The 13353-nt window shown below is 41.2% G+C and overlaps 1 protein-coding gene across 15 annotated transcripts in view; it reads left to right on the top strand.

Moving 5' to 3' along the window:
- The window catches only part of ITGA9 (integrin subunit alpha 9), a 762385-nt gene that overhangs the window by 30315 nt on the left and 718717 nt on the right, over positions 1 to 13353 (top strand). For all 15 annotated transcript variants that reach the window (XM_058183141.1, XM_058183147.1, XM_058183148.1 and 12 more), the window contains exon 4: positions 6035 to 6158. In XM_058183141.1, coding sequence (XP_058039124.1) covers positions 6035 to 6158 — 124 coding nt within the window. The remainder of the gene's footprint in view (positions 1 to 6034; positions 6159 to 13353) is intronic.

Below are 13353 nucleotides of genomic sequence, written 5' to 3'. Positions count from 1 at the left end.
GAGGAAGGAAGGAAGAAGGAAGAGAGAGAGAGAGAGAGAGAGAGAGAGAGAGAAGAGGAAGGAAGGATCACAAACCCTGGCATAGACGTGGCTTCAGAAGACGCTTTGAAACAGGGCAGCAATCTAGGGCTGGAAGGGACCTTGGAGGCCATCTAGTCCAACCCCCTGCTCTAACAGGAAACCTTATATCGTCTGGATTATTTTTGTGCCTCTAATAGAGAGGAAGATTGCCAAAAAGGAGGAGGAATTTACTAGGACAAGGCTACCATGCAGAGGAAGGCAGAGATAGTCCTTGACTTATGACCACAATTGAGCCCAAAATCTTGGTTGTTAAGCAAGAGTGTTGTTAAGTGAGTTTCACCACATTTTACTCAATCCATGACCTTTCCTGGCTCTAGCAGTCATGTGCAAATTAGGGAAGAACTTCTGAAGGTGTGTGTAATGTTCTAAATGTACAGAAGTTATAGTTAAATGCTTGGCAGAAAGTGGACTCTGGGTGTGTTTTTCCAAATGTAGTAAGTGAGGTTGAATGTGTATAGTTTTAGAAGACCTGTGTGTGTTTGTGTGTGTACATACGCATACAATATATATAGTAGATAATGTGCCTTTTTGTATACATATATACACTCTATACTATGTAATATTTATGTACGCATATGGCTTATATACATAGGATTAAATAGTATATTTCTGATGTTAAGGAGTAGTAAATAGACAGGGAAATTGAATCTCATTGAGGCCTTTGAAGTGAGGAGAGGCCAGGCACTCTAACCCTAACCCTAACCCTAACCCTTGACGTCAAGTTGGTCTCGGCCACCCAGTCACATGAACACCAAGCCACACCCACTCAGTCACATGACCACCCAGTCACATATGCCCACAGTCACATGACCACCAAGCCATGCTCACCCAGTCATATGACCATCAAGCCACAGCCACAAAATAAGCCACGCTACAGAACCGGTAGTAAAAAAATTTGGAACTCACCATTGCCTCCAGGCAATTCAGGATTTCAGTAATCTCCCTGGAATGTGGTGGAAAGAAGAGATAGAGTCAGGTCCCAATCATGTATCAAACTTAAATGATTTGCCGTATTATTTATAATATACATTAAATATATAAACTTTTTGAAGCTGCTCTTTCAGTTGGGATTTAAAACATTAAATCCCCAAGCTGCATTCTTTAAAGATATTTACAAAGAATACCATGGTTCATTGTACAAGAAGCTCTTCAGAGGTTCATCAGAACCTGCTGGAAATCCAAGGCCATTTGTACCCTTAAATACAATCTAAATTCATTTAATCTCGACCAGGAAAAATCTCAGCTGAAGACTATTCAGCCAACTTTGCAGAAGATGATTTATTGGAAACAAATTTCCTCTTCTAATACCTTTGTGTGGCTTCTTTCAAACACACATAGACATATTGTAGTAATGAGGCTTTTTCTATTACCAGTATACATATATTCTTGTAGCCTTTTTCAGCATGCTTTTTCATACATGAGTAATATAACCTAGTATGATCTAAGAAAGTTGAGTTGCAATTATTTGAAATAAAACTTTGGAATAGCTTTGGTATTCTAAAAATACTTTAAAGAGTGTCTCAACATCTTTTTAAACTCATTTGCTTCTTTCTCTCTGTCTCTCTCTCTCTCTCTGTCTCTGTCTCTCTCTCTCTCTCTCTCTCTCTCTGTCTCTGTCTCTCTCTCTCTCTCTCTCTCTCTCTCTTGCTAGTAAATGTACCTATGGGTACCTTCAACCACAAAAATGTGAATATGGAGACATTATACAAAGGATGTATCAGCCTTAATGGGTCTTAACGCACAATATGTTATTTTAAAGTAGAAAGAGTAACTTCACATAGTTTCTCCACCTGATGAAAACCATTGCTAGCACTGATATCATGTATGAATCAAGATTTAGGCAACAGATGGTACAATTTTAATTTTGTCTTTAAAGAGATTTATTTTTTTCATGATGAAACATAGGTTCTTTCATTGTTTCATTTGAAACATGACCGGCTAAAACAATAAAAGAATCAGAAATGTTAATGCCGTATTAAATCATGGATCTGTTAAATATCAGCTTGGAATAGAAAACTAAATGGAAGGCAAGAGATCAAAAAATTGCTGCAACATATATTTCAAATATAATTTTGGTAGGTGATTTAGATTTTGAAATATCAACCTGAGGATTGGTGTTTGCTTTAACTTAAGTGTTAGAAAAAGAGAAGAACATTTATTCCAATGCTAATGCTGGAAAAGTGCTATTTGGGTACAGTCATTAGAAGGAGAAGAACCACCTGTCTTAATTTTGCTATATCATGCATTTAGTATATTTATTATGAAATTTGTTTCTTCCCTCTTCTGCTACACTCTTTTGTAATTAAAGAATAATTAAAAGCACAAACCTATTTGTTTCTGTTCTGTGTTCTTACATTGAAGTAGGATTACAGACTTGAGTTGAGAGCAGGGAGCAAATGATAACATCTCTGATATTATCACAAACAATCCAATTTGTGTATTTTCCATTGAGCATTAGGAGGCAAATGGAATAATTGCATCACTTGCATGATTAAGCCATGAAGTACATATTGTTTTGTAAGTTGTAATGGAACTTACAAGGTGGATATCTGTGATCGAGACTTTGGGATCATTTTCTTATCCATATAGTTGTATTTTCTATTGTATTGACTCACTTCAATGTGATATATTGAATAAACACAATAAACTGAATTGATACATAGTGATAGCTGTAAATTGTGATTTGTAGATCACAGTGATTGGGTTCAGTATACTAATCCAAATCAAACAAATGAAATTATGGTATATTGTATTGCATGAGGAAAACCTAATGAATGAATGGCCTTGAAATCTATGAAGACCCAGTTGTTGAGATCAGATATATCCTTGCTTGTTAAATATTAGCCATATGTCCTCATATCCTGTAATCTGAAATATATTTAATTAATGAATTGATTCATTAGTACCATTCACACATTCTTCGGGCACTGTTGTTTTAGCTTAATGTGCTGAATCAATCCCACCAAAATGGTTTGTATGCCATAGATGTCCTTCTTCATAAGTATTTAAGTTAGGTTATTGGTAGAGGTGAGTGGCATTTTCCTCTGCTATAGAAACAAGTAAACGTTTTAGAAATTGCAGCATTGGGAAGCTTTGTTTACTTTGCTTTGTTTTGAAGGAATTTTTTATTGTTATGGTTTATGCTAGGTATATTTTTCTTTTATTAAATATTTCTTCTTTTTTGCAATATCCAATTTCCTCTGGAGATTTGTACAAATGCGACCTTAATAGTGTATGTTGCCTACAGAATGCTATCACCCAGTAGAAGGTTTTTGTGTATTTTGTATTTATAATAGGAATATTTCAGAAAAGGAGCTACTTCCTTAACATTAAAAATATAAATATTTTATTTTATTTTATGATTTTTAAAAAAAATATGAATTTAGCAAATATACCGTATATACTCGAGTATAAGCCGAGTTTTTCAGCACGTTTTTTGTGCTGAAAAGCGCCCCCTCGGCTTATACTCGAGTCTACCCTTGCAGCTGGGCCGGCAGGACGAGCCCAAATGCTGCCGGCATGCTTTGCCAGCTCGGCCGGCTCGTTTTGGGCGGCTGGCCTCCGGCGCTTCCGCCGCTTTTTGATGGCGGCGGCGGCGGTGGTCGGCGGAGGGGGTGGGGGGCGGAGGGGGTGTTCGGCATTTTCGCCCCCCTCTCACTTGTCCTCCTCTCGCCCTCGGAGGGGGCGGAGGGGGCGTTTGTCACCCTCGCCCTCCTCTCCGAAAAGCCGAAATTGAGTGCGGCGGCAGTGGGGGTGGGTGGGTGGGTGGGGAGGCTGCCGTGAAGTGCCGGCAGGACGAGCCCAAATGCTGCCGGCATGCTTTGCCAGCTCGGCCGGCTCGTTTTGGGCGGCGGCTGGCCTCGGCGTTTCTTCCGCCGCTTTTGATGGCGGCGGTGGTCGGCGGAGGGGCGGGGCGGAGGGGCGTCGGCATTTTCGCCTCTCACTCGTCCTCCTCTTGCCCGCGGTGGGGGCGGAGGCGTTGTCACTCGCCTCCTCTTACTCGTCCTCCTCTCGCCTCGCCTCCCGCCTCCTCTCCCGCCCTCGCCCTCCCCAACCAAGGACGCGGGTTGAATTTGCCATTCAAAAGACAAAGCCAGGGACTGAATCCGAAGCGATCTCGAGAAGGTCTGGGAGAGTTTTCCCCGTCCTCCGGGGGAGAAGGAGAAAAAGAAAGACACCGAGCGGGAAGGACCAAGGTCCCTTACGGGGGAAACGGGCGGTTCTCTTTGCAGCCCCTTTGCCAGCTGCTGAGACCCGCCGTTCATGAGGAACACAGAACAACCCTGCCGGCACATTCGAGGGGTTTCCCTGCGCCCTTCGGTCCGCTTTTTGATGGTGGCGGCGGCGGAGGGGGCGGGGGGCGGAGGGGGCGTTCGGCATTTTCGCTCCCCTCTCACTCGTCCTCCTCTTGCCGGCGGTGGGGGCGACGCTGCCGAGAAGCCGCTGCTTACAGAGAGCGAAAAAGCCAGGGAGACCTTGGCATAGGTGGGCGGCTGGTGTAAGGCAGGGCAGAACCTTCGACCCGCAAGGATCCCGGGAGGGGGGGGACGAAAGAGAGGCAGAGAAGGAAGGAGGGAGGGAGGGAGGGAAGGAAGGAAAAGAAAAGAAAAGGGGGAGTGAAAATAAGAGCAGTCCGAGCTCTGAACTGGGGAACGAGAAGGAAAGAAAGAGGGAGAGAGAGAGAGACAGAGAGGGAGAGAGAAAAAGCGAAGAAGGAAGAGAACAGTGCAATGAGTAAGGACTGCCACTGGGGTCAGGGAGCAGAGCACCAGGAAACAGGGCGGCCAACGCGCGCATACTACACACACACAAACACAGAGCCAGCTCCTCCCTGCTGCTGTTGAATCTTACTTCACCGCACCCCCTCCATCCCGGCCACACTCACAGCCAAAAAAAAAGGCAGAGCAGCATCCCTCGCCGAACGGCGGCGAATCTTTTGCCTTCCCTGAAAGATTAAAGATTAAATAGGAGAGGAGACCCAAGGCGTGCAAATCATCAGAATGCCTCGACGTTTCGCACTCATTATGTTGTCATCTTAATTAATCAGACCGTGGTGGGGTTCCCTACACCTTCCTCTCCCTTTAAGAAATAGAACACTTGGCTCTATCTTTATTTTTTACATTGACCAGTAGCTGCCTCATTTCCCACCCTAGGCTTATACTCGAGTCAATAGTTTTTCCCAGTTTTTTGTGGTAAAATTAGGTACCTCGGCTTATATTCGGGTTGGCTTATACTCGAGTATATACGGTAGTTCAGTTTCTTATACGATTGCTTATGTGTATCTTTCTATCAAATGAGAGAACGATATAAAATGCATTTTAGTGTTCCATATTCTGCCATAAAAGTTCTGTATGTAAGACTAAGGGTATTATGAGGGTTGTGTGATTAATCTCAGATCAATATGCAAAATTAGAATGTTGAATAGAGCAACAAATGGAACCTGAAATGCATGGCCTATTGTTGGAATGGGCTAATTGTGGATCAAGGGTTATGGTTTCTGATAGGAGAGTTCCATCAATTTTTTGCACTGTAGGGATAGGAGGATTAGAGAGAGAGAAGAGGAAAGTTTGGACCTACTTAACTGTGGACCTACTGATAATCCTGTCGTTCAACCCCCATCTGAGAAAAGGTTTGCCCAATGGTATAAAGGAAGCATATTCACGTAAAGTTTCTTCCAAGACTAGTTCAAATCCTGCTGACTTTATGAGCATATCTGTGTAGGGTTCTTTTGGCATTATTGCTTTCTCCCCAGTTTATAATTATTGCTTTCTCCCCAGTTTATAATTCATATTTGGGATTTCTTGGTGGTTTACATCCAAGAAATAACCAGATCTAACTTTGCAATTCAAGATTGGTATAAGAGTTGGCATTTAGCTGGACATTTATCCTTGTAACTTTGGGGGGAAAGTCCAAATACTAACAAAATTTTAAAGTATTTCTTCTTTTTCCTTAGGCCTGTGCCCATCGTTGGAAAAATGTCTATTATGAAACTGAGTACATCCTTCCTCATGGTTTTTGCAACATCATCCCTCCCAACCTTGGATTGAAGGGTAAAAAATTAATGCCTTGCTATGAAGGTAAGAGGGCATATTTATTCTTCCTTATCTGTGCTAGTACTTGTGATGGATTTCCTTGTTACATTCCTCCTATTAATTATAGTTGTGGCGGTAAGTGCATTTTGAATGCTATCTTTATCCGGTAAATTAAATTATGACTTAACTGTGGTACTGCTGTCCTGATGCAATATAAAAATAGAGGACAACTTTAGTTTACTCGTGCATTCCAGATATGTTGGGACTGTAATCTGGAGGTATTGGGTTGGGAATGGTTGATGCTGAGAGATATTTTTGGTTGTTGTTTTGAATTCTACAGGCAGTGAAGCAAGTTCCTACCCTCTGAAGGAAGAACTGTGTACTAAATAACTGTAGGCTTTTTCAGTTGTGTCTGAAATCCTTTCCATTCAACTTTGTAGACAAAACCAGCTTATTACCAGAGAACTGCAGTCTAACCATAAATCGTTGCTTTGGTTCTGTTCATTCTCTTCCTCTTCTCTTCCTCCTCATTTTCCTTGCCATCTTGATCTCCTTGAGCCACACTATACATTTTATCAGGCTCCTTTTATTTTGCTTTTTGAATATTACTGTCTAATTAATGTCATATACCTTGCTAGTAATGTACAAACAAAGGAAAAATCATTTGTACTCCATCTTATCAATTATAATTTTTAATGAAATTAAAAAATCTCATGGTTCTAGGTGACTGTTTATTCTTGTATTATGTACTTCATTATGCAAGATACCTGAGAGGTCATATAAGGAAGTTGGGTGTCTGTTTAGACCACAGGTATCAAATTCAAGGCCCGGGGGCCTGATCTGGCCCACGTGGTGCTTAGATCTGGCCTATGGAGCCACCCTGGAAACTGTTGTGACTCCAGCTTCCGAGCCTGGCCCCATGCCCGAAAGTGACTCCGAAAGTGAGGGGAAAGGGGCGGTAAGGCTTTCCTTGGGAGCACCGATTCCTTTGGCTCGGCTCCAGGAGCCAGAACCAGACCAGTCGGAGGACATAATGAGGCTGTCATCCCCTGATTCCTCCCTTCCCCAGGCTACGCCTTCAGACCCAGCTGATAATAATAGTAATCAAGCTTGGCTTGACCCGTGCTTCAGAAGATTAGAGAGGCGGCGTCATCAAAAGGAAGGGTGGGTCAGGAGCCTCACCCCACAGGATATATAAGGAGCTTTAGGACTGCTCTCACTCCACGGGACGCAAAAGTTTAGCTGAACCATTTCAAAAAGAGCTGAAAGTCTTGCTAGATGAGTCATTTGTTTGAACTTTTGCAGGCAGCTGCGATTTCTCTGCCAGGACTGATAAGAGCCATGAATCCACTGGCTGAAGGCCAGCTCGTGGGTCTGAAGTGGGGAAGGAGACAGAACAGAAACAGCGAGGACCAGCCCACAGTGCCTCTGACAGTGAAAATGGAGCTTGGGAGGTCTGCGTGTGGCAGCACTCCCAAGCTCTGTTTTCACTGTCAGAGGGTTGCAGGAAGTCGTCACAATCGAAAATGGAGTTCGGGAGCCCATTTTCACTGGAAGAGCGCTCAGGCCACAGGCGCCCTGACACGAATGATGTCAAGCTGGCCACCCCCATCCTGACCACTCCCACCCTGGCCACGGCCTCCCTTTATACGGCCCTCAATGAAATTGAGTTTGACACCTCTGGTCTAGACTAACAAATTAGAAAAATATTCTGCAACATACTTTCTGGGATATTTGGATTGTTTTTAAGTATGTTTTATTGTCTTCCTCTTTGGGAGAGTTAAAAGTTGAAGAGAAGAGCATAGAAATGAATTGATAAATTAGGCAAATCAAAAAATAATAAGATGGGGGGAACTGGAGCTCAAAATCTTTTTAAAAATATAGGGATAAATAAAACTAACATAATAGTAAGCAAATAAAATAAATAACGAGGTATAAAAACAAGCACAAAAAGGCAGAAAAAATAGAATAGATTAGAATAGAATTCTTTATTGGCCAAGTGTGAGTGGACACACAAGGAATTTGTCTTTGGTGCATATGCTCTCAGTGTACATAAAAAGACAAGATATACTCATCAAGAATCGCAAGGCACAACACCCAGTGACAGTCATACGGTGCAATAAGCAATCAAATCATACTAGGAAATAGTCAATATCAATATAAATCGCAAGGATATAAGCAACAAAGTTATAGTCATGAAGTTGCAAAAGGAAAGGGAAAAAAATGATACAAAACTTGTTACCCTTAAAAGAAGTAGCAAAAAGAAACAAACTCATGGAACAGGTGACTGATACTATTGTAGTATGCAATACATGTTCCAAGTGTTTTTTATCAGGGCAACCTGGTCTACCAAAATATGAGAAGAAGCTCTCCCCTTAATCTCTCTCCTGGTACAGCCAACAAAGCTAGTAGAGCCCATGGCTTAGTGCTTAATACATCTACCTAATATGTAAATGCCCAAGTTCGAATTCCAGACCGATATAACTTGCTGACAAGAGCTAAATAGCTTGAAATAGATCTATACTAGTCTCCCTTTATTTATTTATTGATAAATATAAATTTAACACAAAAATGTTCCACATATGTGTTTATGCCCAAAGAACATCCAAATTATACAGGTATTAAATGTAAGCGGTGTGAACTACTAGAGGAAAAAGGAAGTGATCTAGAGGCAGCTTTAGCCAAATTCCAACCTATTCAAGAAAGCTATGCCGAAATTGAACAAATAATTCCCAGAGGATTTGACCCTGCTGATAAACCCTTAGAGGAAGACAAATGGAGGTATGTCACACATAGAAGGAAACACAATAATCAAAGAGAAAGCAGCACACATCTAACAAACCTCTGTTGCCCAATCTAACACAATCAGAAGCAGTCCCGGTTTCTCTTTCTAATTGAAAATACTCAGATCCACAATTCTCCCTCAAAGAAAACACACAAATACTTATAAAGAGACATCATCAAATATCCCTAAAAAAGTCACATCAACAAACTGACCTGGAATAAACAGAAAAGCACCCCAGACTGCACCTCCTAAAAAAGAAAGGTGAGTGTTGGTGATAGGAGATTCTATTCTCAAAGGAACAGAATCAGACATCTGCAGACTGGACATACAATCTAGGGAGATATGTTGTCTCCCTGGAGCAAAATCAAGGATATGACTGAGAATTTAACCAAAATAATAAAACCTACAGATTTTTACCACTGCATGTAGGGACGAATGACACAAAAAAGAACTTGAAAACAATATTGAGCGATTACGAGTAGCTAGGCAAGAAAATTAAGGAATTAGATGCACAAGTAGTTTTTTCATCTGTACTGCCAACAAAAGGTTAACATCCGGTAAGAGAACAAAGGATTCTAGAGATGAACCACTGGTTAAAGGGTTGGTGTTGCAAAAAAACAAAAACAAAAAAACCCTTTGGATTCCTGAACTATGGTCTGTACTACCTCCATGATGGGCTTTTGGCAACGGATGGGCTGCACTTCACAAAGACTGGGAAGAATGTTTTTGGAAAATGACTGGCTCAACTTATCAGGAGGACCTTAAAGTAAATGACCAATCTCCAGGAGCTAATTCCAAGCAAAAACCCCTAGAAAACAAGTCAAATAACAAGGTAAGGAGGGATGGCCAGGAAATGCCAAATAGGAGACATGGGAAGCATACCCAGAATCAGACATAAAGACCTCAAGTGTCTATATACAAATGTACAAAGTTTAAGGAACAAACAGGGTGAAGTTGAACTATTAATATATAAAGGTAGATATGATATAGTTAGAATTATAGAAACCTGGTGAAACGAAACCCATGACTGAAACATACTGATAGAAGGTCACAAACTGTTCAAAAAATCCAGACCCCATAAAAGAGGAGGTGGAGTTGCATTGTATGTAAAGGACCACTACATTGCTACAGAAGTGCACGGAACCAGAGACAAAAACCTAGAATGCATATGGGTCAATATAAAAGAAAAAAGGAATAACATTGTCATAGGTGTATACTATAGGCCACCCAACCAAGCAGAAAAAATAGATATATTTTTTACCAACTAACTAACAAATATTTGTAGGAAACACACTACAATAGTAACTGGGGACTTCAATTACCCTGATATCAATTGGAAGACTAATTCTGCACCAAGTGAGAAAGCGAATAGGTTCCTGACCAATCTAACTGACAACTTTGTTGTCCAAAAGGTAAAGGAGGGAACTAGAGGGACAGCCATAATGGACTTAATTTTTACAAACAGAGAAGAAGTCATAGAGGGAATTGAAACTGCAGGAAGCTTGGGTGAGAGTGACCATGTCATACTAGAATTCAACATAATGCAAACACAAGCAATAGAACATAATGATACCAGAGTCTTAGATTTTAAAAGAGCTGATTTTAACAAACTCAGGGAGAACTTGGGAAAGATTCCTTGGATGAAAATCCTAAAGGGGAAAACAACTCAAGAAGCTTGGAAAACTCTGAAAAATATGACCATAAAAGTCTAGACCAACATAATACCAATGAAAAAGAAAAACAAGAAATCCAAGAAGAAACAAGCATAGCTGCACAAAGATCTCTCTGACAAATTGAAACACAAAAAAGACAAGTACAAAAAAATGGAAAGAGGGACACATAACTAAGGCAGGATATCTGCAGGCAGCCAGAATCTGCAAAGACAAAGTCAGGAAAGCAAAAGCAGAATGAACAAAGACTTGTAACAAACGTCAAAGATGATAAAAAAGTTTCTTCTAACATATAAATAAAAAAGAAAAAAATCAAGGAAATGATTGGTCCACTAAAGAGAGAAGACGGCAAAGAAGTAAAAGGCAGCAGAGAGAAAGCAGAGCTGCTAAACTCATTTTTTGCGTCACGCAAAAAGAAACAATAGTCCAACCTACCAAAAACTTAACTGTAAAAGACAGACTAGAAATAAAAGTTAAAATAAACAAAATATAAGAGAATGCCTGGCTGATTTTGATTAATACAAATCACTGGGACCTGACGGATTACATCCCTGAATTTTAAAGGAGCTGGCAGATATCATCTCAGAATCACTGTACCATATCTTTCAAAAATCTTGGAGCACTAAGGAACTATCAGAGGACTGAAAAAGAGCTGATGTGGTTTCCATCTTCAAAAAAAAAAAGGGGGGGGGGAACAGACCCAGGAAATTACAGATCAATCAGCCCAACATCAATACCTGGGAAGATACTGGAAAAGATAAAAAAAAAACCACAGATCTTCCAACATCTAGAAATGAATAAAGTAATAACCAGAAGACAGCATGGGTTTATTAAAAACAGATTATGCCAAACCAATCTTATTTCATTTTTCAACATAGTGACTAAATTAGTAGACCAGCAAAATACTGTGGACATAATATACTTAGACTTCAGCAAGGCATTCGACAAACTAGACCACAACCTACTTTTTGGTAAACTAAAAAAAAGTGGGATAGATCGCATCACCATCAGATGGATTTGTAACTGGTTGACAAAATGTACTCAATGAGTAGTCCTTAATGGTACTACATCTATGTGAAAGAAAGTAAGCAGTGAGGTACAATAAGGTTCCGTCTTATGCCCAGTACCCTTCAATGTCTTCATAAACGATGAGGGAATAGGAGGTGAACTTCATAAACGATGAGGGAATAGGAGGTGAACTCACCAAATTTGCAGTTGATTCTAAATGGGCAGGAATAGCCAACACCCTAGATGATAGGCTCAAGATCCAGATGGATCTTGACAGACTTGAACACTGGGCCATATCTAACAAAATGAAATTCAATGTAGAGAAAAGTAACACTTAGGCAAGAAAAACCAAAAGTACACATACAGACTGGATAAAACCAGGCTTAATGGCATTAACCGTGAGAGGGACCTTGGAATCTTAATGAACAATCAATCAAATATGTGTCAGCAGTGTGCAGCTTTAGCCAAAAAAGCCAATGCATCCCTAACATAGGGATTCAATCAAGATCAAGTAAGGTACTAATACCACTCTATAAAGCCTTAGTAAGACCACACCTAGAATACTGCATCCAGTTTTGGTCACCACACTATTAAAAAGATGTTGATACTCTAGAAAAACTGCAGAGAAGAGCAACTAAGATGATTAGGGGAGTGGGGACTAAAATAATGAATAGTTGCAGGAACTGGGCATGACTAGTCCAGTGAAGAGAAGGACCAGGGGAGACATAATAGCAGTATTCTAATATTTGAGGGGCTGCCACAGAGAGGAGGGGGGGGTCAAGCTATTCTATTGTCTGAAGGTCAGACAAGGAATAATGGATGGAAACTGAACAAGGAGAAATTCAACCTGGAAATAAGGAGAAATTTTCTGACAGTGAGAGCAATCAACCATTTTGCCTTCAGAAGCTGTGGGAGCTTCATCACTTGAAACTTTCAAGAAGAGACTGGACTGCCATCTTTCAGGTTATCAAACTCAAGGTCTGCAGGCAGGATCTGGCCCGCAGGGTGCTTAAATCTGGCCCATGGGGCCAGCCTAGAAAGAGCAAAGGATGGCCTGTGGTGCCTCTGCCAGCAAAAATGGAGCTCAGTGGCCTCCTGGGCTTCGTTTTGCTGGCAGAGGGCTGCAGGAGGCCATCATGGCCATAAATGGGGAACATGGGGCTCAGTGACCTCCTGGGGTCCATTTTTTCTGCAGATAACTATCAAAACAAACTAAAAACAAAAGGAGAACTGTTTCCCCTTTTGCATTTGAGTAAGCAAGAAGAGACAGGAAAGGGAAAGAAGAAAGAAAAAGAAAAAGGAGGAAAGATGGGAAAAGACCAAGGAAGGAAGATAAGGAAAGAGGGGAAGGAAGAAGAAAGGAGAATGAAGAGGGAAGAAAAAAGGAAGGAAGGAAGGGAGGGAGGGAGGAGATTATAATGAGAGTGAGGTAGGGTCTCAGGGAAGTCCTGTCTTAGCACTTGACCACCACAGGTGCCTCCAACATGAGTGACATCAAGCTGGCCATGCCCACCATACCCACGCTCCTCCACACCCCTCCCAACCCTCTGAGGTCAAATGCAACCTTGATGCGGGCCTGAATGAAATCGAGTTTGACACCCCTGGTGTAGGGTCTCCTGCTTGGGCGGGGGTTGGACTAGATGACCTACAAGGTCCCTTCCAACTCTTGTTAATCCGTTGATTCCTTCCAGTCTCTTGAGTGTCAAGACATAAGACTAATTTGCTAGTTTGAAAAAAAAAAGATATCCATTGGGAGTCCATTGCATTAACTCAAACT

The sequence above is a fragment of the Ahaetulla prasina genome, chromosome 4 (genome assembly GCF_028640845.1).
Source record: "Ahaetulla prasina isolate Xishuangbanna chromosome 4, ASM2864084v1, whole genome shotgun sequence".
NCBI classification, from domain to species: Eukaryota; Metazoa; Chordata; class Lepidosauria; order Squamata; family Colubridae; genus Ahaetulla; species Ahaetulla prasina.
Note: the sequence above shows the minus strand (reverse complement) of the source record. Positions and strands in the feature narration are given on the sequence as shown.